The sequence below is a fragment of the Chrysemys picta genome, chromosome 2 (assembly GCF_011386835.1).
Source record: "Chrysemys picta bellii isolate R12L10 chromosome 2, ASM1138683v2, whole genome shotgun sequence".
In the NCBI taxonomy this organism is placed as follows: domain Eukaryota; kingdom Metazoa; phylum Chordata; order Testudines; family Emydidae; genus Chrysemys; species Chrysemys picta.
Window position 1 is genome coordinate 64,928,344 of NC_088792.1, and position 26,401 is coordinate 64,954,744.

The window sequence follows — 26,401 nt, forward strand, 5'->3', positions numbered from 1 at the left end:
TTAAGGTGTTCAAGTCTTGTTTCTACCTGCTGCTCGCTCCGTGGCCCAATGTTATCCTAAATTCATAATACCAAGGAGATTTTGTCATGTCAGCCTCTTTTTCAAGCAGCTATGCACAACAGGGGCTTGTGATTAAAGCACGTTTCAGAAATTGTCCACACAGTGGTGCTGGAACAATTTGTATAGTGGATGCAGTATATTGAGATTTCACATCCCAACTCCTGCACTGACTTTTTCAAAGGTAGGCAGAATGGATTTTTCCCTTTTCTCCCCCTTACTTTTATCTTTTCTTTGTCTTTTCTGACCCCTATGATCTCCATTACTCTCTCTGACCGTATCATCTCCTCTCTTGCATCTCCTTCTCCCCTTGCTTATCTTCTGCTTTAAGGACATGATCTCAAGCCCATTGATGTCAGGAGAAAGAGTCGCTAAGGAGATCAGGCCCTATGCTCATGTGATTGCAATGCTACTGATATTTAGGCTTGGTCTACACTACAGTTAGGTTGACATAAGGCAGCTTATGTCGACCTATGTCAGTGTCTACACTACTGTCTTGCTTCCGCCGATGTAAGTGCCATACTACACCGACATAATAACTCCACCTTCAAGAGAGAGATAGGGCTCATTTCCGTGTAATTAGGGCAATGCAGTGTCTCTATAGAGCTCCATAAAATTGACAAGAAAGCTGGCTCCCAGCTCCCCAGCCCAGCTGCTGCGGGGTCTCCCTCCAAGCTGGGCTGCTATCCAGGCTCCCAGCTTGAACGGCCACCCAGGCTCCCCAATGTCAGCCCTGCTGCCCTCCGGGGTCCTGGCTCTCCACTCCCCCCCAGGAGCACAGCAGCTGACCGGACTCCGGGTGCGGATCTCCCCACTGGAGGTGAGAAGCCCCAGGTGTGGACATCAGTGTGGACCTCACCGACCACAGTAATTACTGTGGTGGCTGTAAGTCTACCTAACATAGGTGGACTTAAGATTGTAGTGTAGACATGCTCTTAGAAGTACTACTAACACTGGCTCTTGTAATTAGACAGCATGCCTGCTGTCCCAGAGCTATGTCATTACTTCACATCAGTCACTCCGGGGGGTACCCATAGCCAGGTTCCACTCCTGGCTCTGCCTCTGGCCTGCTGGGTGACCTTGGGCAAGTCACGTCACTGCTCCCTGCCTCAGTTTCCCCATTAAAATAGGGATAAGATACTGACCTTTGTGGAGTGCTTTCAGATCTATTGATAAAAAAGCACTGTATAAGAGCACTATATACGGTATTAGCATGAATTATTGTTTATTTAAATGAAGAGCTGTCTGTCAGGCAGTATAGGATCTAAAGTATATGCATTTGACTTTTGCACAGGGCTGCTGATCTCTGAAGAGGAAAAGACAGAGTGAGAACACTGGACTATTATGGGCATGTGTATCTAGAGGGGTTTCTGGAGGGATTCCTGCTCTCTGGGCAAATGAAACCCTTTTTAGGGTTAAGTATCAGAGGGGTAGCCGTGTTAGTCTGAATCTGTAAAAAGGAACAGAGGGTCCTGTGGCACCTTTGAGACTAACAGAAGTATTGGGAGCATAAGCTTTCGTGGGTAAGAACCTCACTTCTTCAGATGCATCTGAAGAAGTGAGGTTCTTACCCACGAAAGCTTATGCTCCCAATACTTCTGTTAGTCTCAAAGGTGCCACAGGACCCTCTGTTCCTTTTCAGGGTTTTTTCCCTGCCCCAGAAGGACAGCCAATCATTAAAACCCTTATTTTCCCTTTTGAGATAATCTCTGATTCCTGTTAAACCTATGAATTGGAGAAGCCTGTACAATTCATCTCCTTGTTAGTTCTGTTTCATATCTTAAATGCAAAGCATGGTCAGTTATGGATCTGTTTTTAAGGCCATTTCACTTTTGATCACTAAACAGAAAATGTGGGGAGAGGGTTGTGTCACACAGTAACACTCAGTATAATCACTGTGTGATGTGATATCTCACAAAATTTCATCACAAGCTAACTCATGCCTCCACTAAAATGAACAAAGATAATTGCTTTTCTTTTTATGTGCGATAGTTACAGAGATCATAGGACTTCAACAAATGTCAAATTCTGACAATCATTTACATACTGTTATTTTTGTAATCACTCGGATTTTCAGAACATGCTTGGTAGTTACAGCTCAGAGCCTGACACTGTGCCTGCGTTGGAATCTAACCAGTTATAGAAATAACTGCATTTACACAAATGCAATTTTTAAAAGTTTATTCATCCTACTAATACTTATATTTAGTTTTTCACCTCTTCAGTTAGATAAATTAATTTTCTGGCCACAGGCAGATAGAATTGTGTAAATACCAGCATAGGGCTTGATTCTCCTTTCAGGTGCACTGGTTTTACATGAGTGTAACTCCACTGACTTCAATGGAGCTATTTCTGATTTACTCCCATGTAAGCAAGAGGAGATTCAGTCCCATATGTGCTTTGGGGAGGGAGGATTATTTATTTGTAGATGTTTCTATAGCACTCAACATTGGAATATCTAAACTATAGGTAGTAAGAAAGTAGCAGTAAACTTGCACTTTCAATAGCAGAACGTACTTTATAGAAGCTTTTAGGGCCTGAGTACATAAACAGCCAAAAAAGCCTGAACCTCACATTTTCAGAAGTGTCCACTAATTTGGGGTGCCTTCATTTTTCAAAAACAACAAGGAGTCCGGTTAAAGTCTAACAGATTTATTTGGGCATAAGCTTTTGTGGGTAAAAAAACCTCACTTCTTCAGATGCAAATCTCAAATTCGGGAACCAAACACTGAAGGCACTCAAAATTAGTGGATATTTTTGAAAATGTGGGCATATGCCATTAAAAGAGACAGGAGGGGGATAGTAATTGGGCCAAATTTGGCTGTCCCAGTTACATCAGTATCTTCACTGGAGTTGCTTTGGGTTTATGCTAGAGTTCACAAGCACTGTAACAGATTTACACAGGTGCAACCAGGAACCGAATTTGGCCTTATATGTATGTCACACGTTATAGTCCTTCAAACTAACCAGCTCTATCAGAATATTAAAAGCAATCTGTAAAGAAAAGTACAGTGTGCCTATTTACTCACACTTACAACAGAGGAATGATAGTTATGGGACTGTCGAATTTTACTTATATTTGTGTGTTCATGGAGTTTATAGTCAGCCTAAAATTTACTCTGATCTGAAATTTTTGTTTAAATTATTTCTCCTTTTTTATGTTATAAAAGTGCAGAACAGAAGTTTTGCTTTCAGATCGTATTAGATTGTATATGTCTTGGGATACCATATGTTTGTGTAATCCACTGGTCAGTTATAGGTTCCCCTCCCTCTATGAGCAGGCCACAACAGCTATGGGTCTGTTACAGCCCCCAGCTACTGGGCCTGGCTCAAGCTGTAAAGACTCCGCTTTTTAGCTCTAGAAGTCCTCAATTCAATCCCTGGTTGGTCAAGATGGATGCTGTCATGTGTGTACAGCAACGAGCATACGGGGGTCAATGAGCTAGTAGTAGCCACACCAATTTTTGTACATCAGGGCACAGACATGGTTTCTTTTCAGAGACAGTTAGTCTATTCAAAGTATTGGCTTTGCGTACTTTTGTACTTTTTGGAAACAATAATTCCTTCAGCTCCCTTCACTGTATGGTGCACAGTGGGGTGGTGGCTTAACAGTTCAGAAATACTACTGGGGGACACAGCTCGAAGGCAGTTTCTTGGGATGTCTCCCCCCAAACCCTCCCATGCACTTTGAGCACCTCTGTAGAAAATGGGCTGCCTGGAGGCAGTCAGCTGAGTATGGTAGGAAAGGGTCAGGTTGTGGTGGTGGGGGATGGACCTGAGGAATGGCTGCTCTAAGTGGTACATTCCACCACTCTTGCATACTAAGTCTGTGTGAAAAATCTAAATAGATTAGAAATGGCATTTACTCATCCTACGCACTCAGTGACCCTTTGGGATGGATCACAGGTAATAACTGGCAGCCAATGGTGCGACAATTGCAAGCTTGTGAGGCTGACACTGGTGTGGGGGCAGGACCACAGAGGAGTGTGGTTGGACATACCATTATCTAGTGAGTCCCGGATCACTGGCATGAGGAGAAGGATTTTCTACAAGGCCTAGATGGATTTTTGTGGCCCCACCCCTTGCACAGAATCCCTTGGATTGGGAGGGTAAATGTGGGTCTCTGGTGGCACATCAAAGCTCCCGCGAGGGGCTGATTACCTTGTTCTCCTCTGTATGTTTTTAACTGGGAGGGAAGATATGGCCCAGTGTTCATTCATTTTGAAAGGCAGTTCCTGTATATGCAAAGCCATTCATTGTCATGCAAAACTACATAAGGATTTGTGGTTATGACAAATGCACAGTAATCCCATTATGGTATATGACATCTAGTTACTGCAAATGCACAGTGACTCATTTTCCATGAGAGACTGTAATGGCTCAAAAGAGCCATCACAAGCTAGAATGTCAATACACCGAGTATTAAGAGCTCCCTAGTAAGTCTCCAGAGCAGCACTCAGCCAGTGGTTTTCAACACAGATTTCGCAAGGCTATCACCATCTCACAGTTTGATACCGCAGGGAGAGTACTGAAAGTTACATAAATGGCTTTGCTCTGAAAGACCTGCGTGTATGAATGTGACAAATTTCCTAGGCATTTTAAAAAAGATCCGCTCTTTCTTTACAACATAAAAAAAAATTCTTTCAAGGATGAAATATGAGTAAATATGGTCTTATGGAAACGATGAACAGAGACTGAAATATTAAAAAGAGCATAGAAACATCGGAAGCCTTCTCTTTCAGGTTACATTTTAATTTTAAAAATAATTAAGAAAATTTATCAATGCACTCTCAACTAAAACATCCCTGGGCCACGGCAGCGTTCTATTCAGTATGCACTGGGCCAGATAGCGATCTGTCCCTGTGGCAACATGCCTCCTCCCCTCACGTAGCCTGCCCAAAGCAGTCCCTGGAAAGGGGTCATGGGCCAACAAGCATGCAGAGTGGGGCTAGTACACTAAGGGGAGCAACCTCACTGCCTGCACTTGGGGTGGGCCAGAATAGGAACGACTGAATTTGGGATTATGAGGATACAGTGGAAGAGGTGGAAGAAGCTGTTGCCTGAGTAGCTGTTCTGTGCCTTGGGTTGGGGATGGATTTCACTCCACAACCCTCCCATACTTCACCTGTTGTCCCAGCCTGTATGCAGGTAGAGTGAATTCTCTCCAATAAGAATTACAATTTACAAGGCATTCATCTGGCCATCAAAATATAAGGGGCCAAATCCTTGCCTGGTGTCATTCTCGTGAAATCAATGAAGTTACATCAGAAATGGATTAGGCCCACGAAGTGTAAAATAAAACCAAGTCAGCTGGCTGAACATTCCAGGTGAATGAGAGGCGATCTGAAACCCACCCAAAGAAAAAGACTGAGTTAAAGATGAAGCTCTTATTTATCTTTAATCCACTAGGCCTGATCCTTCATTTCTTGCATACCTGCTGGGTATAGTGCAAAGGTTGGCAGGGCTGAGCTCAGTGTGCACAGATACTTGTATTACACCAGTATCCAAATGCACCAGCAATTACAAAACCCCACACTAAGGACAAATCCTTGTCACTTGTGCAAAGCTCAAGCAAACATGCTGTGTGTGTGTGTGTGTGTGGGGGGGGGTTTAATACGCAGAACTTGTAAGGTAAGATTTCTCCTCACGACCTGCAGTCACAGTTCACAAGAGCTGCACAGCCAATGCCTCTAGGCTGCATTATCGGTCAAGGCCCAGTAAAGGTGGGCTTTGGCCAACACACACTTTCAGTTTACCAAACCCACCCTCCCTTGGCCTACTTTCAAGTCCCTGTTGCGTGGTGCTATGGAGGCAGCCAGCACACAGTGCTACACCCTGAGGCATAGGGCTGCAGATTCACCTTTTGTGACTTGTGACTTCTTTGTGGCCTGTCTTCACCCTCACACAGCAGAGCTGGGGTAGTTCTGCTGCCTTTCCAGCCCTCGTGGGCTCACACAAAATGCCCAAGGGGGTAGCATACTTTGGAATTTGGCAGGCATTATAGATGGGAAGGGAGGGTTGCTTGCCACCTGGCTGGCTTTTAATCAGCCTAGCTGGTTTTTGTACTGCATTGCCAGTGAAAAGATTTAGTGTGCTCCCCCCCACCCCTTGGGACCAGCATTCCCTGTTCGCTATAGGCACATGTGGCCGTGCAGTGGCTTTGCAACTACTGCACATCACTTGGCTGGGAGCACAGCTGGCACCTGCCTCTATGTGCTGGCCCCTCAACCTGCTGAGCCGTAGCAGCTCCTCCTGGCATTGGGGACCAGGAAGCAAGACGGACTGAGGCTCATCATCAGGGAGGGATAAGGAACGGAGGCTCCTGAGAGGGGACAGTAGTGGGGCTCCCTCAAGAACTGAAGCTTCTGTGAGTGGGCGGGTGTAGAAGCTCATGCGGGCAGAGGAACGGGCTCCCGTGTGTCTAGGTGACCAAAGAGAGGGCTGTGACCATAGGTGTGGGGTAATAATTAGCTACTGTTGGCACTAGGACCCTTTTTGTTGTTGGTGGTGGCATGGCCAGTTTTTCTGAATCTCGGAGATGGCAACCCTGCTGAGGAAGGGGTGAGGGTGAATCACACACTGTTCCCCTGGTTATCTGGCCTGTGGGGGGGAAGTTAATACAGCCTTAGCCCTAACTACATAACTAAGCATATAGGATATGCAACACTGCTAAGTTAATGTTGTTGTGAGGACCTTAACTTGTTCATTTCCTGACTTTTGAGTGTTTAAACTCATAACTACTGTTACATTAACCTAAACATTTTGGGTTTTGAGCTGCAAGTTTCGGTGTTTTGATGGTGCCATCACGTGGCAAACTGGTGTATTGCAGATTTAACCGGCAGCATTCAATCTCAAGGAAACCAGCTACTCTTTTAAATCATAGCAGTGAAAAAAAGGAAATAATATCTTAGTCAAACCTCCTCTTAAAATACACCTAAAGATACCAGAGAAAACTTTAATATGATGCACCCACGATGTCATGTTTAGCTCAGTGCTATTCTCTGCTAATCGGGACTCCGCCTAGTAGGAGAGAATATTTCTGAGTGACACCGGTTGACAAATCAATAAAACCAATTCAAATCTCATTGCTTAAGAGATACTAAACTGAGTGGGGCACCGATACTTCATTCTGAACTTCCTTCCAAACTGTGTGTGTTTTCTGTAGTCACTGACCAACCACATTTTATACAAAGGTCATATTTCATTATAAACATTAATCCACAAGGTCATTAAGGAGGAATGAATATTTAGCTTGTCATTACATTTGCCACACTAAATAAATTATCTGGTCTATGCTGTAATTAAACTTACAGCTCATCATTCATACGGACATCACTTTTTTTCATTTGTGTTACATCATAATACTGTTCAATGGGAAGACCTCTGCATAAAGAGAGAGAAAGACAAAAAAAAAAAACACAAAACAACATTTTACTTATTGGTTATAAAAATCCCAGGAAACACATACTGATTTTTTTTTCTTGTAAGAAATGTAGACATGGTATGTAATTTTTGCCTGCAGTCCACAGACTGCCCTTACCACCAAATTCAGAGATACTGAAATGTAGATATTTACTATCACTCAGACCTTAACATTTAAGTTACACAGGGCCTGATTTTCAGAAGCGTCAAGTACTTTTGCCAATGATTGTAATGGGCATAGGATCAAGCCCTTAGAGCCTGATCCTATGAGGGGTTGAGTGTTTCATAGAAGATGCCAAGCATCCTCTACTCCCATTGAAGTCAATGGGCTGGCAGAGTCAGACGCAGTGCCGTAACGAGGGCGAGGTGAGTGAGGCACTTGCCTCGGGCACGGAAGGTGAGGGGCGCAGAAAGTCTCTCCTTCAGCAGGTTCTTCCCTCCGAGAGGGACTGAAGGACCCGCCGCCAAATTGCCGCCGGTTGTCGGCAAGGGAGAGGGGCGGCATGTCCGGCTCTTCGGCGGCAATTCGGCGGTGGGTCCCTCAGTCCCTCTCGGAGGGAAGAACCTGCCACCGAATTGCCACCGAAGGGCTGGACGTGCCGCCCCTGTCCCTTGCCTCGGGCGCAAAAATCCCTAGTTACGGCTCTGATCAGACTCTTAGTGTGCAGAAAAATGGGACCTTTCTCAGTGGTCTTTGTTGCTGCTGAAAAGACACATGACCTCTGAGTGAGATGACAGCATCTTAGCTGCCTCTGATGGAACAGATGTTGGTTATGAGCAGCTAGCATGGGGCAGGACAGAGAAAAGTAGAGCAAGAGGGACAGCCAAACTGAAGAACATACAGTCAGAGTAACCAATTTTAACTGGTAATGTTACCCCTGGAGTTAGAACAGCCTTGGGGCTTCTGACCTCCACCTGCATAGGCTAAGCTTGCATAGAAGAAGAGGAGACATGGCCTGGAAGGAGAGAGAGGAAAATGTTGGTTCAGAAAGCAGGGCATGTGTTGGTGTGTTCTGCTTGGCTTAATATGGTGTTTGGGGTTGTTGGAAAGTAGACAATCATCTCTTCATGCAGTGTTGTTGTAGCCATGTTGATCTCAGGATATTAGAGGGACAAGGTGGGTGAGGTAATATCTCTTATTAGAAGTTTGTCCTATAAAAGCTATTACCTCACTCACCTTGTCTTGCTAGTAATCTCTCCATGACATTCAGAGTGCTCTGCACTCTCTCTTTTTTTGCCAAAGCCAATTTGGATTGGGTCACTGCCTTCCTTCTTTCCATTTAGCAGCCACTGCTGACACCTGACTTCTGTCTCAGAGGCCAGGATGATATTCCTGTCAGGCAATGCTTTCAAACTATTCAGTGGACTACCTCACATGCAGGGGACTAGTCTTACAGAGTAGTGATGCTTGCATTAGCCGTCCCACCCGGCCACCTACCTACAAGTCTTTTCTGATAATTGGCCAAGTTGCACTCAGTGTCCTGGGATATGTTAGACTTGAACACAGATCTCAATGAGAACACCACACATAAACTATCTCCATGATGTGAATTCTGTTTTCAACTTTACAATAAAAATGTTATGATGACCTGGAATTTGTATTTTGTGTCTTACTTACACTTCAAAAGTATTATGTTGCAAAGATGCATCTTTAGATACACATAGCCTTTGTAACTATTCCAGCCGAGTGGAATAAGTCAGTAAATGAGATATGGTGTTAGGGATCAGAATAACCTTTGGTTCAATGCATCTGCAGGGAGTCATTAGTTTTGTCTGTAGAGGGAGACATCTTGGCTTCCTATGCATTTTGTGTCAGTTGACAACTGAACATTTTGTATTGGAAACTGCATCCCCCAGCACTAAGAGGATGAATAATTGTAAATAATGCAATGCTTCTGAAATATGGTCTTCCCTATATTATTAATGCACACTGACATCTGCTGGTGAAAACTGCACATTACCTCAGTTCTTTTTCCACATAAAACCAGCTCTGCCAATACACAGTTTCTCAGAAACTTAAATCTTCCTTAAAAATGTATACTCCATTTCACACATCAACTTCATTATAAGGAACCACCCAGAATATTTAAAAGCCAGAGATCTGCTAGACAGGAGTGTGCTGTAAAAATACTTTTTCCATTTTTTATACTTCATAAACTTTCTATTGAAATTTTATAAATTGGGTTGGGAAAATGTACTTCCCCATCAGTAGACCAAACAAATGTATAGGAGATACCAAAGTAGCAGTATACTTGTTTACAAAAACAAACAAGTAAACCAACCCCTAAATGTAGGATTAAAAAAAAAAATCAAGTACTTTTATATAGGGCTCACGAACAGACAACAGCTCCAGTAGCAAACTCAGCTACCTCAGTAGTTATAATTTCGCTTGGTATTTTAAATACAAGAGAGGGTGTGTGTGTGTGTGTGTGTTCCCCCACCATGGGCACAGTCACAGATTTCTAAAGTACTTCCCTTGCATCTTTACTACTTTCCGCTTTCTGATCCAGACTAAATTGTACTGTAATAAGTACTTAATACACTTCTAATCTGCCCTCCTGGTAAATTTAATTGGAATCAACCTGCTAAGGTAGCTGCAAAGGGATGCTGCTTCAACAGCCAGAAACTAATACTCTTGGCCCCTACAATGTGGAGAAGGATATATATAAAAGGACATAAATAAAACTTTCCAGGCAATGTAGAATTAACCTTTAGGTTTCATTGCTTCTCTGTTTGGGTAGTGATATGAATATTTAGGGAGAATTTTTCAATCTGAGGGCCAATCCTCAGATATATTGTAGCTCTGCTGGGCATCTGGGGGCTACTTGGGCTCCTCCTGTAATTCAGAGCAACCTCGGGGCTGCTCTAATAGCACCTGCAGTTATGGCCCCCAAGGGGCCACTGAACTGGCCTACAAGCACCAGATCTCCTTCCACCTTGGTACGTTCCTGAAACACCTCTTATGCTGGAGGCTAAGAGCAGGTGGCTATGCTGACCAGTTTACTGTTAAAGCTAGTCTTCTGTCCCCCTTCCACCACCAGAGTGGAACAGAATGGGATGAAGCACAGGCCAGGATCTAGCCCAGCGAGTCTATACACTGAATAAGTCTAGGATTTATATATTTAAAAAAAAAAATCCAAGAGCAATAAAAATTCTTGTCCCAAGTCATTCCAAGGTCCTGTCACCATAAAGTCAATTTCTATAAGGAAAACTGATTCCATGATGGGGGGACAGGACAATGGCCTTGTCTCCTCTTTTTCCTCCCCACCTCATTTAGCAGAGAGTAGCACCACTGAACATTACTTCATAATTCCTTTACAAAAGGGTTGAGATCTCTGAAGTCATATCTGTTTGCCTAGGCTCCTCAGCTGGTGCTGCAGACCCAGAAGTCAGTGAGATATTCAGCGTGGATAATGCAGTTTACTTATCTTGGGTTTAGTAGGATTTTCAGAGATTTTTCTTTTTCCTCTGTTTTGGAGTAGGATGAACCTGGTGCTACTTGTGGTGGAGGCACTAAGCTCAATGAACTTCACCACACACTTCTTGGAGGTTATGCAATCTTTGGAGACACCTGTGATCTCTCTATCTCTTTTGCATTGCACACCACATATACCTGTAGGAAATTACCTTTTAGAATAATAGGAAGGATAGTCTGGGAGAGCCAAGGGAATGCACCACTAAATATTCTGAGCCTTGTTCAATTTGACTAGGCAGGGCTGAATGGCAGTTTTCAGATAAAGCTAATGGGCCACATTCTGGCAGTGCAAAGCAGCCAGAAAGCCAGCTTCTCCAGCTACCTGGGCACTCATTTTGCATAAAGGGGAATTCCTGTATGGTGAAGAGCAGTGTAGAATTCTCTCCCCTCTCAGCCCTGGGTGCGGAAGGCATGCCCTGTCTATCCTTGATCCCAAAATGGCTCCTGGGGTTGGGAGAAGCTGGGTGTAAGTCGGAGCAGCCTTCAGAAAAATGCCAAGAGCCTACAGTTCCCATTAACTTCAGCGGGATTTGTGGATGCTGAACGCTTCTGAAAAATCAGGCCATGAGTGAGACTTATCTAATGTCACAGAGGAAGTTTAGGACAATAGCTAATAAATACTACACCATTACCGAACGATAGGAAAAAATAAACTAAATGAAGAGATCCAAAGCGCCAAGAGTTTCAGTAAATGATAATGGGCAGTACAGCTCAGGCACACTACAGGTTAGAGCATTGTCCAAAGTGGGGGTAACTTAAAGTCTATCTCCAGAATGCAAATTGTCTACACAGTTCAATCTGCATTGCTGTCCAGACTGTCCAAATATATTGCATTCCATTAGCTGTTTCTAGGTTACAACACTTTAACAAATCGGAATGTATGAAGCATTCAACTAATCTACCTGGGCCAGGAATCTCCACCATAACCATAATGTTGATGTCCTTTAGCAAACAAACAAGGAGGCTCATTCTTTGGTCTATGATCTTCTGGCAATGAAACCGGTGCAATTCCTCCATATTCTCTTTCGGTTCCCCACGGAAGCCTGCACCACTGAAGTGAATTTCTTAACTCCTCATATCTGAAACAAAAAAATAATATTCTTAAACAGCAGCAGCTTTTTGACCAAAGCTGTCATAATGAGCCTGCTCCAGTTGGGAGAAGAAGCAAGTCCAGTATATTTTGATTGGCTGGAGGAAGAAGATAGGTGAATGTATATGCCAATATGCTGCATGAATGTCTGACCTCCTGCAATATACATTGAGTGTATGAGCTGCTGAAACATGGATCACCTGCCTTGTCCTCTAGGTGCTAAATGCCACTACACAAACTCATATGCTGATGGATTTTCAAAGAACCAAATGGTAGCAAGGCATCTAATTCTCATTGACTGTACAAATTAGGTGCCTAAGTACAATTGTGCTTTTGAAAATCTTCCCTGACATCTCTCGAGAGTGCGTGAGAGATGCCACTCTTTAGTACCTGCAGCCCACCAGGGCATACAAGCTCTATCAGATATGTTACAAGTTTCTGCGAACAGTTGAACAGTTCCAGCACAATTCAGTGTGTCTATATCACCAACAGTTCTGGAGTACTATGTGTGTTGTTTACTCCACTTGTTTCATGAAGATGAGCACCAAGCGGAGTGAACATTTTACACACTTCCTTTTCCTCTTGTTTTTTTTCATCTGGCAGGAATTTCCCAGGTAATAATGCAGGCATAAAGCCTATCCTATCATTCTTACTGATGGGGAGAGAGGCTGAAAAAACGTAGACTCAGTTTCCCTCAGGTATGGTGGTTTCCTCCAAAACCTCTCCATTGAACAGACCCATAAAAATACTTCTAAAATTGCAGCAATAAACAAATGTGTGTACTGGCCCTGCGAGTAGGAGTCCGGAGATCCCTCCCAAACTCAAAAACGATTGGCTGTACTGCTGTGCTAAGGACCAGCCATCTTCATCTTTTGAGTTTATGTTATGTCCAGTTGGCAGGGCAAAGGACTCGGAACCAGGTCTCCGGGGTCCTATTTACCGCCCTGTTGCTAACGAGGTGGACATGATTCTTCTCTCACGAAGGCTGTGTCTACACTACAGACTTCTGCCGGCATAGCTATGTCAGTCAGGGGTGTAACTGTGACCAGGGTGGATTGATTCAAATCAAAGCAATTTAAATCATGATTACATCACCAAATGGAAAACCTGGATTTAAATCAACTTTTCCATTTGTACTTCAGCTATTTTCTAAAGACTGCTGCACTCTCACTGGCTGATATAACCATTAAAACATGTTGATTTACAACTAAATATAAGCTTTACACTAGATTTTGTACATGTTTTTGCTGCCTAGGAGGATACACGATAACAATATACATTTATTTAAGCAATTATATAACTTAATATGTTCAGATTCTTAACTGTACATTTTAGTATGTTAGAAAATGGTGAATGATATATTGCTTATTTACTAGATAATTAACTTTTTGCTCAGGATTTGTGTCAAGCTGCATTAGGGTGGTAACTGGAATTTAATTAAACACAAACAACAGCACAGAAAACTTATTTTTATTAAACAACCTGAACTATTTTGGATACATGAACTTCTCTTATCAAAACATGTTTCACTTTAATGAGTAATTGTTTTATTAAACAGAGGGATTAACTGTAGTCAGTGAATAAAACTGATTATTTTGTGTCAGCTTGGGAAATTTTCAAATATGCCTAAGGGAAAGGGACTGGAGCTTAAGTTCGTACTTGTCTGAGGGAATGTCCACTGCAATAAAAATCCCGCAGCACCAAGTGTCAGAGCCCAGCCAACTGACTTGAACATATGGTGCTTGGGCTGTGGGGCTAGACATTGCAGTGTAGATGTTCAGGCTCGGGCTGGAGCCCAGGCCCTGAGAGACCTACCCCGCGCACAGGGTTTCAGAGCGTGGGCTCCAGCCAGAGCCTGAACGTCTACACTACAATTTTCAGCTGTGCAGCCCAAGCACCATGAGCCCGAGTCAGCTGACCCAGGCCAGTTGCAGCCATGCCTGTTATTGCAGTGTAGATGTATCCTAAGTCTCTGGACCATGAGACAATCTCGTAAGTTACTTAGGCTGTCCTACTGTGCCATATTTATAAAACTTGGTCTCAAAAGTTGGATTTTTCCCCTGATTCTTTCTTTTCGTAGAAAGGCAGCCTTTAAATCAAAGTTGTGAACAGAGGCTCATAGATTCAGCATATTTATTTTTATTTAAATGATTTAAGAGATTAGAATAAGTTTAGGCCTAACCTATTTTGTGTTAAATTTAATGCCATTTTAAGCAGGTTTATTTTTTCAAAAGAAAAACTTCTTATAATTTAAATAACAAAATAAGAAAAAACAATTTAAACGTAAGAAATCTGATTTTTTACATTTTTTCAAGAAAAATAATTGATTTTTATCCACCCGGATTGTGACGGGCAACGCTGGCAAAAGCCCCTAGCGTAGATGTAGTTATACTGGCAAAGATGCCCTTTTGCCAGTATATCTTATTTCATTTGGGGAGGTGTTGGGGAAGGGAAGCTGGAATAAACTATGCTGGCAAAAGCAGAATTTTGCTGGTATAAGCTTTGTTCACACTAGCAGCTCTTTGCTGGTATAGTATACTGAAGCAGTATACCAGAAAACGCTCCTAGTGTGGACCTGGTCATAAACTGGTATGATTCAGAAATAACTTCACTAAAATCACTGGAGTTACACCAGTGAGAATGACAGGAGAAACGGGCCAATTATTATGTAACTTTGAGTATCGCACTTAATCTTGATGTGCCTTGGTTTGTCCACCTGTAAAACAGGTAATAATAATCCTGATTTAACTCAGAGCTTATTTATAAGGCTTAAGTAACTAATGTTTATAAATTATGTTGCAATCTTCTGATGAAGAGCACCACAGAAGTAGTAAGAACACAGTATTCTTATTTGTTGATGGAATAAAATACACAAACACGGGGTGAGTAAAAAGCAATCAGTGCTTCACCGAAGTGGAAAATACATGCAAAGAGTTTTTAAACAGCTCAGCACTCCCAAATAAATAAATTGTAAGTGCTTTCCAAGGAGAACTGATATTGTTCCCAAAGTACACAGGATCACAGTGAAACCACAGAAAGTTCAGTAGGGCATGCGGTACCTTGTAATATAAGGGCCAAATTGCCCTCTTGCACATTTAAACTAGGAGGAGGCTTTGAGGGAGAAAAATCTCTGCAAGGATTCTCTTGCAGAAATTCCCTCAAATCATCCAATTAGGAAAGGCCACAGGGTGCTGACTGTAACCCTGGAAGATTCCTAGGCATCTATATAGATCCCGTCAGGGTGGAGATCTCCCTGAAGGTTAGAAGCCAGATATCAAATCATTGTGTATGCTGGCCATGTCAGTAGGTGGTAAACTGAACCTAAAGGAAACATTAATGAATCATTCATGCTGACTTCTATCTACCTGTTACTAAGATGCAGAACAACCACTTAACCCGAGACAGAAAAGACAAACATTGCTTACAAAAAGAACAGGAGTACTTGTGGCACCTTAGAGACTAACAAATTTATTAGTCTCTAAGGTGCCACAAGTACTCCTGTTCTTTTTGTGGATACAGACTAACACGGCTGCTACTCTGAAACCATTGCTTACAAAGGTATATAAATCTGATTGCCCACCGAAACCAAACAGGGCTTTGTTAAGCTTCTGTTTACAGTCTTTCACACAAAGGAACAGTTATAGTCAATATCAATCCAATTGGATTACGGTTTTCAAGGACACAAACAAAACTGTGTCTCTGCAAGAGAATATCATACTAAAACTATACTGGACAAACTGTTAAAAAGATGTAGAGTAGGAAACAATCCTGCACCAGCACAGAAATGAACTAGATGGCTTAACAGGGATTTTCCCTCCTTAACTTCAATGATTCTAGAATTATATTAAATTCTGATTGTCAAGTTCTGGAAGAGTAACACTTAGAACTAAAAACGACGTTCCTTGCGTTTGATCAAATGAAGTTGCCAAGTCAGCCATCAGTTTACTAGTGCATCCTTTATTTAAACTGTATTTTTGCCTGCAAATTTTTCTTGTTTTGTGGCGCTCATGCCAACAGTGTATGAATATTGGGCTATAGGATGTGAGCTCATCAGATCTCATAAACAAAACAGGTTCTGACTTGCTCCGTACTTGAAACTGAGATCTCCAAGGGAAACCCAAGTGCTGCAGGAAGCTGTGTTGGTGGTGAGTCTGTCTGGGGTATGATTAGGGCCCCAGCCTTGGGTGTCACTCACACTGATTTCTAATTCAGTGGGCATGACTCTCCGGTGCTGTGTGCCTTGCATCATCATTTACACCAGTATAAATCAGAATGACAGCCTTTTATGTCCAATTTGCACTGGTGAAAGGGAGTGGCGAATCAGTCCCAGTGGGTGTGCAAAACAAGTGTAACTTACACACTGAGTGGCATATAAGGGGCATATGCATTATGATCCAATTTGTGCTTTAATCTGAAAATCAAGAGGCGTATGTAAGAGCAATCAGAGCCCCCGCACTTTTATGCCTGCACCAGATCCAACACTCCTATTGTACATCCACATGGCCTGATTTTGGGGGTCAGTGAGCTGTTCTCAGTGCAGAACCCGAGGAGGGTGGAATAAAGTAGCAGGCATCCTGTGGAAGAAATAGTATGTGACCACGTAAGTAAAGACTCCTCATCCCAGCTCCTCCCCCAGGCACCTTCCCCAGCCAATTTCAATCTCCTCATCCAATTTCAGTCTTTGGCTTGCTCCCAGTCCCACTCTCCTTTTCCCAGTCTCTCCACACCGCCCCACCTCCTCATCTGATTTCAGTCTCCCCCACCCCACAGTGGTTACCAGTCCCTGTTCCCCCCTCACGGGCTGTCAGTCCTTGTCTTCCTTCCCTCAGCCCCTTGTAGCTCCCAGCCCAATTCTTCTCCCTGTGCTGTGCTGCCCCTCCACCTCCCCTGGTGGTCTCTGCATCCGATTCAGGCTACTTTGGTGCCAGAGGTAGGGGGAGAGGGAGGGAGGAGATGCTCTTAGTTCTTCTTCGAGTGCTTGCTCATATCCATTCCATTAGGTGTGTGCGCGCCGCGTGCACGATCGTCGGAAGATTTTTACCCTAGCAACACCGGCGGGTCGGCTGTGGAGCCCCCTAGAGTGGCGCCTTCATGGCGCTGAATATATACCCCAGCCGACCCGGCGCCCCCTCAGTTCCTTCTTACCGCCCCTGACGGTCGTTGGAACTGTGGAGCGCTGCTTAGCTGTTCTCCACTTTCCCTAGCTTATCTTGTTGTATCATAGTTGTAGTTATAGTTATAGTCTTAGAGTTTGTTGTAAGTTAGTTAAGTAGTTTTAAAGTTGTTCTAAATAGTCCAGGGGATTAAGGGGGTCGTCTCCCCCCTTTCTCCCCCGGCCGCGGGGCCGGGCTCATGCCCAACGCTCCCGGCTTCAAGCTGTGCGCCTCCTGCGCTAAACCTATGCCCACGAGCGACCCGCACGAATCCTGTCTGAAGTGCCTGGGAGAGTCACACCAGACAGACAAGTGTAAAATCTGTAAGGCCTTCCGTCCGAGAACCAAGAAGGAGCGGGACTTTCGGCTCAGGCAACTTCTGATGGAGGCGGCTCTTAGCCCGGACGCTCCTTCTACGAGCAAGGCCCCGGCACCTAGCACCTCGGTGCGCAGTGCCCCGGCGGCACCGGCTGCGACGACCACGCGAGTGGCGTCAGACAAGCCTCCCCGGCACCGGACCTCGTCGGCACCGCAGACACAGCAAGTGCCTCGGCGCCGGTCCTTATCCCCAGGGCATAAAAAAGCCCATAAGACGGGGACATCAGTGCCGAAGACGCCAGCTCCCCCAGTGTCGGGGGTAGAGCCGCGTCCACCGGTGGAGCAACGAAAACAGGTGCCTCCGGCACCGTCGACTCCGGCGCCGAGGCCGTTGAGTCCGGTGCAAATAGCGTCTCCCCCCAGGCCGGCGGTGATACAGTGCCTCCCGTCGACTCCAGAGACCTTCGCGGCGGCGAGAGACTTAATAGCTCTCACGGAGCCGGCACCGCCTCAACCACCGGCACCGACTGCACCGTTGACTCGCCCGGTCCAGTCGAGGGGGAAACCTGCCTTGATGCGCCCGCCATCACAAGGGCTGGAACCTCGGCACCGATCCAGGTCCCGAAGCAGGTCCCCACGCCGCTCGCAGTCCCGGCACCGAATATCGTCTCGGCACCGGTCGTACTCGCGGCCAAGATCTTCTTCGCGGCACCGCTCTTCGTCTCGGCACCGATATGATCGTCGGCACCGATCAACGTCGAGACGTAGTTCTCGGCACCGCTACGGTCGACGCTCGACGTCGAGGGGTCGCTCCCGGCACCGGGCATACTCCAGGTCCTCGTCGAGGTCCAGATCCGACTCCCGGCACCGACGAGGTCATCGGCACCGGTCGCGGTCCCGGCACCGATCGCCGGCACCGCGCAGAGATAGATCATCTCCGGACCGGCACCGTGCGGCACCGCAGCCCACCGGGATGGTTTCATCTCTCTCGGCACCGCCATGGCCGTCTAGATCGGTGTCTCGTTCCTCGGAGGACCTGTCGAGATCGGCATACCCCCCTCAAGGGCACGCCGAGGAACAAAATTTCGGCCACTGGCAAGAGATGGCAGAGGACCACTCTCAGGGACCATCTCACTGGTCGTTTTGGACCCCGTGGGCGTACCACCAAGAGCAAGGGGCTCCAATACCATCGACCTCTCGCTCGGGTCACTCGGTCAGAAGGGCCCCAGAATCCACCATCTCTCGGCCTCCGCCAGGAGGCATGGAGGCTTCGGTGTCCACGCCACCCGACACCAGGGACCCAAGTGCAGGTGATGCCCCGGCCCAAGAGCAGGGGGATCAGGACCCCCCCTTGGATCCAGTGCCACCGGAGGCATCCTCTTCCTCCTCTCCGGATGAGGCAGTGGCGGGCACTTCCTGTACGGGTCCCCCTCCGATAGATCTTCGGGCTCACCAGGATCTCCTGCGTAGGATGGCCCGTAATATGGACCTACAGGTGGAGGAGATAGTGGAGGTTCACGACCCGATCGTGAATATCCTTGGAGCAGATGCCCCATCGAGGGTGGCGTTACCTCTGATCCGCACGATCCAAACAAATGCGGATACGATATGGCAAACTCCTGCCTCCATTCCACCCACAGCGAGAGGGGTGGAAAGAAAATACTTTGTCCCGTCTAAGGACTGTGGGTACTTGTATACCCACCCCCAACCGTGTTCACTGGTGGTGGAATCAGTGAATGCACGAGAGCGCCACGGCCAGCAGGCTGCAGCGCCTAAATCAAAAGAGGCTAAGCGGCTCGATCTGTTTGGCCGCAAGGTTTACTCAGCCGGAGGGCTACAACTTAGAGCGGCGAACCAACAGGCGCTACTGAGCCGCTACAATTTCAACTCCTGGAACTCTATGGGGAAGTTTAAGGAGTTGATTCCCCAAGAGTCCAGGGAGGAGTTTGGAGCCATGGTAGAGGAGGGCAAGAAGGTGGCTCGGACCTCCTTGCAAGCCTCCTTGGACATTGCAGACTCAGCGGCGAGGACCCTGGCTTCGGGTGTCGCTATGCGCAGGATCTCCTGGCTTCAGGTTTCGGGTTTGCCTCCGGAGCTGCAGCAAACCCTACAAGATCTGCCTTTTGAGGGTCATGGATTGTTCTCGGATAAGACGGACTCTCGCCTGCAGAGCCTCAAGGACTCGAGAACAATCATGCGCTCCCTGGGGATGCATGTTGTGGGCCCCCAGCGCAGGCCGTTTAGGCCGCAGCCTCAGCGCTTCTACCCCCCCCCGCCTCGTCAGAGACAGGACTCGGCCCGGAGGCGAGGGCGAGGTGGTAGAAGAAGGTGGACCGGCCCTCAACCTGGCCAGAACCAGGGGCCACCTAGACCACCTTCAGGCCCCAGGCAGAACTTTTGAAGGTGCGGTCGAGGACGGCGCCCCAGTCATCCCCCAGGATCCAGCCCCCTCCTTTCGGGATCGCCTCTCCCACTTCCACCGTGCTTGGTCCCTTATAACTTCGGACCGTTGGGTCCTCCGCACGGTGGAGAGGGGATACGCTATCCAGTTTTCTTCATTTCCCCCCTCCTCCCCCCCTTCCCCGTCCCTCTTCAGGGACCCTTCTCACGAGCAACTTCTTATACAGGAAGTCTCTACGCTCCTCGCCATGGGGGCCATAGAGGAGGTTCCAGTGGATTTAAGGGGCAGGGGATTCTATTCCCGTTACTTCCTCATCCCCAAGTCCAAAGGAGGTCTGCGACCCATCTTGGACTTGCGCGGACTCAACACATTCGTAGTAAAGTTGAAGTTCCGCATGGTCTCTCTGGGGGCCATTATCCCTTCCCTCGATCCTGGAGACTGGTTTGCCGCCCTCGACATGAAAGACGCATACTTTCACATTGCTATTTACCCGCCTCACAGACGCTTCCTCCGATTCGTGGTAAACAGGGTGCACTACCAATTTGCAGTCCTTCCCTTCGGCCTATCTTCGGCCCCACGGGTCTTCACGAAATGTATGGCTGTCGTGGCAGCGTACCTTCGTCGGCAAGGGATACAGGTGTTCCCGTACCTAGACGACTGGCTGGTACGCGGTCGCACCAAGGAACAAGTTCGCGATCACGTCCACATAATAGTGCGCACATTCAACAAGTTGGGTATCCTACTCAACAAGGACAAATCCACTCTAGAACCTACCCAGAGAATAGAATTCATCGGTGCGGTTCTAGACTCCAGACGCGCACAAGCCATCCTGCCAGACAATCGCTTTTGCACCATCACGAGCCTCATCCAAGGACTCAAGGCCTTCCCAACTACCACGGTGAGGTCGTGCCTTACCCTGCTGGGTCACATGGCTTCCTGCACGTACGTAACCAGGCATGCCAGACTTCGGCTTCGCCCACTTCAGACCTGGGTGTCATCAATATACCGCCCACATCGGGACAGCCTGAATATGGTGGTTACAATCCCGAACTCGGTCCTGACCTCCCTCACATGGTGGCTAGATCACAATGTGGTTTGCGAAGGGATGCCGTTTCACGCCCCACAACCCTCTCTGCACCTGGTCACAGACGCTTCATCTCTGGGTTGGGGCGCCCATCTCAACGAGCACCATACCCAGGGCCTGTGGACTGCACCTCAGCTAGCCCTACACATCAATGTTCGGGAACTGATGGCGGTGCGCCTGGCGTGCCAGGCATTTCTCAATCTCCTACGGGGCCGCTGTGTGTTAGTTCTCACCGACAACACCACGGCCATGTTTTACATCAACAAGCAAGGAGGAGCACGTTCGTCAATTCTATGCCAAGAGGCCATTCGCCTGTGGGACTTCTGCATCGCCCACTCAATCCATCTCACGGCATCGTTCCTCCCTGGAGTCCAGAACACCTTAGCGGACCGACTCAGCAGGTCCTTTCAAACGCACGAGTGGTCTATCCGTCCGGACATCATACATTCCGTCTTCCAGAAGTGGGGGTTTCCCCAGATAGACCTGTTTGCATCTCGAGACAACAGGAAGTGCCACGTGTTCTGCTCCCTGCAAGGTCGAGCCCCAGGCTCCCTCTCGGATGCGTTTCTCCTTCCCTGGAAAGACCACCTGTTTTATGCCTTCCCTCCGTTTCCTCTGGTCCACAAGGTACTGCTCAAATTGCGCAGAGACCAGGCACAGGTAATTCTGGTCGCTCCAGCGTGGCCGAGACAACATTGGTACACCACGCTGCTGGAACTCTCGGTTCAGACACCGATCCCGCTTCCGTTGTATCCGGATCTCATCACGCAGAACCACGGCCGGCTGCGTCACCCCGACCTGCAATCACTCCACCTCACGGCGTGGCTGCTCCATGGTTCACCCAGGCAGAGCAACAGTGTTCACACTCTGTCCAACAGATTCTGCTGAGCAGTAGGAAGCCTTCAACACGGACCACATACTTGGCCAAGTGGAAGCGGTTCTCCTGTTGGTGCGAACAACGAGCCACGTCCCCATTGCACGCACCTATTCCTCTTATTTTGGAATATCTCCTCTCCCTAAAACAGCAAGGGTTGGCGATATCTTCAATTAGAGTTCACCTGGCCGCTATATCGGCCTTTCACCCAGGGGAACTCGCGTCCTCGGTATTCTCTAACCCGATGGTCGTTAGATTCCTCAAGGGCTTAGACCGGATGTACCCACAACAACGTCAGCCCGTTCCGACGTGGGACCTCAACCTGGTTCTCTCCAAGCTCACAGGTCCTCCATTCGAGCCACTGGCCACCTGTTCACTTCTGTACCTGTCCTGGAAGACAGCCTTCCTCGTAGCCATCACCTCAGCAAGGCGCGTTTCTGAACTCAGGGCGCTTACATCCGAGCCCCCTTACACAGTTTTCCACAAGGATAAAGTGCAGCTTCGTCCACATCCCGCCTTTCTCCCTAAAGTGGTTTCTCCATTTCATATCAACCAGGATATATTTCTCCCGGTTTTTCACCCTAAACCACATGCTACTCGCCAGGATCAACGTTTGCATTCCCTGGACGTGCGAAGGGCCCTGGCCTTCTATATTGACCGCACAAAGCACTTTAGAAAGACGACGCAACTCTTCGTTGCAGTGGCCGACCGAATGAAAGGATCACCGGTCTCCTCACAACGCCTATCCTCCTGGATTACGTCTTGCATCCGGACTTGCTATGACCTGGCAGGTGTCTCAGCACCGCACCTCACCGCTCACTCCACGAGGGCCCAAGCGTCCTCGACGGCTTTCCTGGCGCAAGTTCCGATCCAGGACATTTGTAGAGCTGCGGTTTGGTCGTCAGTCCACACGTTTACGGCTCACTATGCACTAGTGCAGCAGTCCAGGGACGATGCTGCCTTCGGATCAGCAGTTTTGCACACAGCAATGTCTCACTCCGACCCCACCACCTAAGTTGGGCTTGGGAGTCACCTAATGGAATGGATATGAGCAAGCACTCGAAGAAGAAAAGACGGTTACTCACCGTTGTAACTGTTGTTCTTCGAGATGTGTTGCTCATATCCATTCCAAACCCGCCCCCCTTCCCCACTGTCGGAGTAGCCGGCAAGAAGGAACTGAGGGGGCGCCGGGTCGGCTGGGGTATATATTCAGCGCCATGAAGGCGCCACTCTAGGGGGCTCCACAGCCGACCCGCCGGTGTTGCTAGGGTAAAAATCTTCCGACGATCGTGCACGCGGCGCGCACACACCTAATGGAATGGATATGAGCAACACATCTCGAAGAACAACAGTTACAACGGTGAGTAACCGTCTTTTCCAATGCCCAGCACCTCAGCAGCCTGCATCAGCTGGAAGGAGCAACTGTCAGGAAAGTCCGGCTCTGCCCCCACTTCTCCAGTACAGAGAGAATCTTCAGAGACTTCAGCTGCCATCCTCTAATAAGTCTTTACTGAGCATGTGCAAAGTAAAATTTTTCAGAGGCTTATAACTTGGCCAAATTTGGAATTTTTTTTTATAGTAACAGCAAATGGCACATCTATGGAACCAGGGTGACCCTTCCCACCAAGTTTCAAATTCCTGCTCCAAAACATGGCTGTGATAGAGCTTCTCAATGAAGTGGCTGAAATAATTTTTTTAACATGGACAAAACATCATATTTTTCTCTAATTTGCCAAAAAAAAAAAAAAATCAGCCTGAGGAAGACACGTTGGCATGGAAAATTTTAGACCAAATGGTTAAAGTTTGGCAAAGATATAAGCAACTGAGAACAGGGTCTTACAATGGCAAGTGTCAGCCAACCTTAACTATAGACAGCGCTACCAACTCTGCCTGTAAAAACCTGCTTTGTGTCCACTTATCCACTGAATTTATACAACAACACTGAATTAACCCTATTGAATGCCCAGTACACCATTACTGAAACTGATTATTTGATCACAAAAGGAAATCCTCAGGCTCTGGTTTCTAGGGGGATATCAATTGTCCATTAGTTACGGTAAACATACAATCACAGCCTTAGAGTATTTAAAGGCAGCTTACTAACCCAAATATTGGTGACAAACATTAACCATAGATAACAGTACACCAAAACTACTCAGCTGCAATTAGGGTGACCAGACAGCAAATGTGAAAAATCGGGACAGGGGGTGGTGGGTAATAGGAGCCTATATAAGAAAAAGACCCAAAAATCAGGATTGTCCCTATAAAATCGGGACATCTGGTCACCCTAGCTGCAACAGACGTATAGTACATATATTGATATATATGAAGTTCAACACAGTAAAGAATGCAGACTTTTAATAATGATTAAAATTCAGATTACGTATTGTTTAAAATAGTTGAGGCCAACCATTTTCTAAGATTTTTTTTCTTGTTAGAAAATACCTATTTGCATCATTTAAAAAAAAAAACTGTATTACAACCCTGATTGATATATAGGCTAAGACCTGGTGCCAAATTCTTTTCTGGTATAATAGGAGACTGAGTTCAGTGAAGTCTGCACATCTATATCAGCAGAGAATTTGTCTCATGGTCCCTTAGTGTGGACGCAACCATTTTTTTTATCCACAGAAAATGACTTCTTATAATATGGCTGGCGTCATGATCATGTTTCTTTTCTATGCTTCAGCATTGTAATGTTTTGTACTGTAGAAGGGGCCTAAAAATGGTGCTTATTTTTAACAGTAAACGTTACTTGCTTTTATAGTGTGTGTGCCCTTAGTTTTTTGGCCTTTGTGCCCAGCCAACTCATCCTATTGTGGGGCACTGTCCAATCAATGGGCGTCTTTCCTCTGAGTTCAACGGGATTTGGATAAGAAGGCCTATAATTCTCCTAGATTTTAAGTACATCAGCCATTATAACATTTCATATGCAGATTCATCTAACCTTCTAGAACATTATACGTTTACAATGCAAGCCATGATGATAGTGAAACAGCCAGCACCTTGACTAAGGAAGATACCTCAATCAGGTGACTCAGCATACAGTTTGACAGACAGGAATGATCCAATTACATCAAATATGCTCCTGCTGAAGACTTAATAGGGCATGCTAGCCTTCAAAGGACAAAATCAATGAAAACTAGTAAAACACAAAGCTCTAAGTGATATGGGAACTATAATTTAGTTTCCTATTTTTGTAGATAAAATATTATGTAGAGGAACAGTGGAGAACATGAGGACCTATGTAAAGGTGAGAAATGTAGATCCAAGAAGGATCACTGTCCTAAATAATGAGCAGCTGAGATGTATGACTTCCCAGAATTATAGAGCCAAATTCTGTTTTGTGTGGCACCCCAACTAAGGCTATAATTCGCCCCATAATTTGTCTCTGTAAAATATTGACTGAGGTAAGACAGTTTCGTTATACAATTTATGGCAAGCCACAAAAATTCAACCTGTGCAATCTATTCTATAGATACAGATACTTAGAGCCAAATTTTGTAACTTCATTGAAAGCAATGGTGTTGCATTAGTGTAAGTGGGAGCAGAGTTTGGCGCCAATACTTTAAAATTTTCAGCAAAACACATTTCCAGCTATTTCTTACCTATCCTGGGACACAGTTGGGCGTGAAGGAATTTGCAGCGGAGTCAGTGCCTCATTAGACTCTAAGGTTTTCGATAATATGTCTGTTCCCTCCCTTTCTCTATAGTAGTACGGCAGGCCGTGTAACAGCTCCATGCTTCATATTTGCACTTTGAGGACTGCAGGGAAACTACATGGATAAAAGATGAACTCATCAAAAGAATCAGTCAGTGCATCTGGATACAGTCTGAGCAAGTAACATGGGTAGCTTCTGCTGAACTCTGATACCGTTCAGCTGAGGAAACAGTGGCCACTTTGATACTGCAACTGATCCCTTGTATCAGATTACAATGTAAAACAAGAACAAAAAGATTGTTTATAGACAGAAGTATAGCACTATGGCTTTGTTCAACTAATGAACAATAGCTAGAAATACATTTTAACCAAATGGCAGGGAAAAGAAAATCTTCCCATGGAATATGGACTCTGAAAAGATTCAGTCGTTATTTTTCAGATTTACCCTTAAAATTCAAAGTCTTGCTTGCTGTGTATAGACATTAATGATCCCATGACACATTTCACAACAGAAGGAGTTTGCTCCCTTGCCAAGCTTTTCCTCCTCCCACTTTTGTGCAGTGTGCTGAGTGGAAGGCGTTTTGCACCCTGCATTTCAGTGATGCTGAACATACCATATAGACTATAGAGCATGGAAAGCACTTTGGGATGACAGGTGATGTAACAGAATTAATACAGGAATCTCCACTGCCTGGAACCTTGTGCAGTCATTTACAGAGAGCAAAGCGCTATGACGCTGATTTAATAGGAGCAACTCAAGCATGCAGGAGAAGATGGCAGGGAGTAAGCACCTGTGCTTCCCTTCTCCACCCAATGAAGCTCACAGCGCAGGAATCCCCTCTGAAAAGCAACAAGTCCTTCCCCCC

General features: G+C 46.2%; 1 protein-coding gene across 5 annotated transcripts in view; it reads right to left on the minus strand.

Annotated features, from left to right (window-relative positions):
* Nucleotides 1–26,401, minus strand: part of SPMIP4 (sperm microtubule inner protein 4) — a 47,957-nt gene that overhangs the window by 18,255 nt on the left and 3,301 nt on the right. For 3 of the 5 annotated variants that reach the window (XM_008170145.4, XM_065583388.1, XM_008170142.4), the window contains exons 2-4: nucleotides 25,483–25,650; nucleotides 11,857–12,033; nucleotides 7,369–7,440 (exon numbers count right to left, since the gene is read on the minus strand). In XM_008170145.4, the coding sequence (XP_008168367.2) occupies nucleotides 7,369–7,440; nucleotides 11,857–12,033; nucleotides 25,483–25,616 (383 nt within the window). In that variant the 5' untranslated portion in view covers nucleotides 25,617–25,650. Of the gene's footprint in view, nucleotides 1–7,368; nucleotides 7,441–11,856; nucleotides 12,034–25,482; nucleotides 25,795–26,401 lie in introns of all 5 variants that reach the window. The other 2 variants (XM_065583389.1, XM_042861556.2) reach the window with 2 other exon arrangements.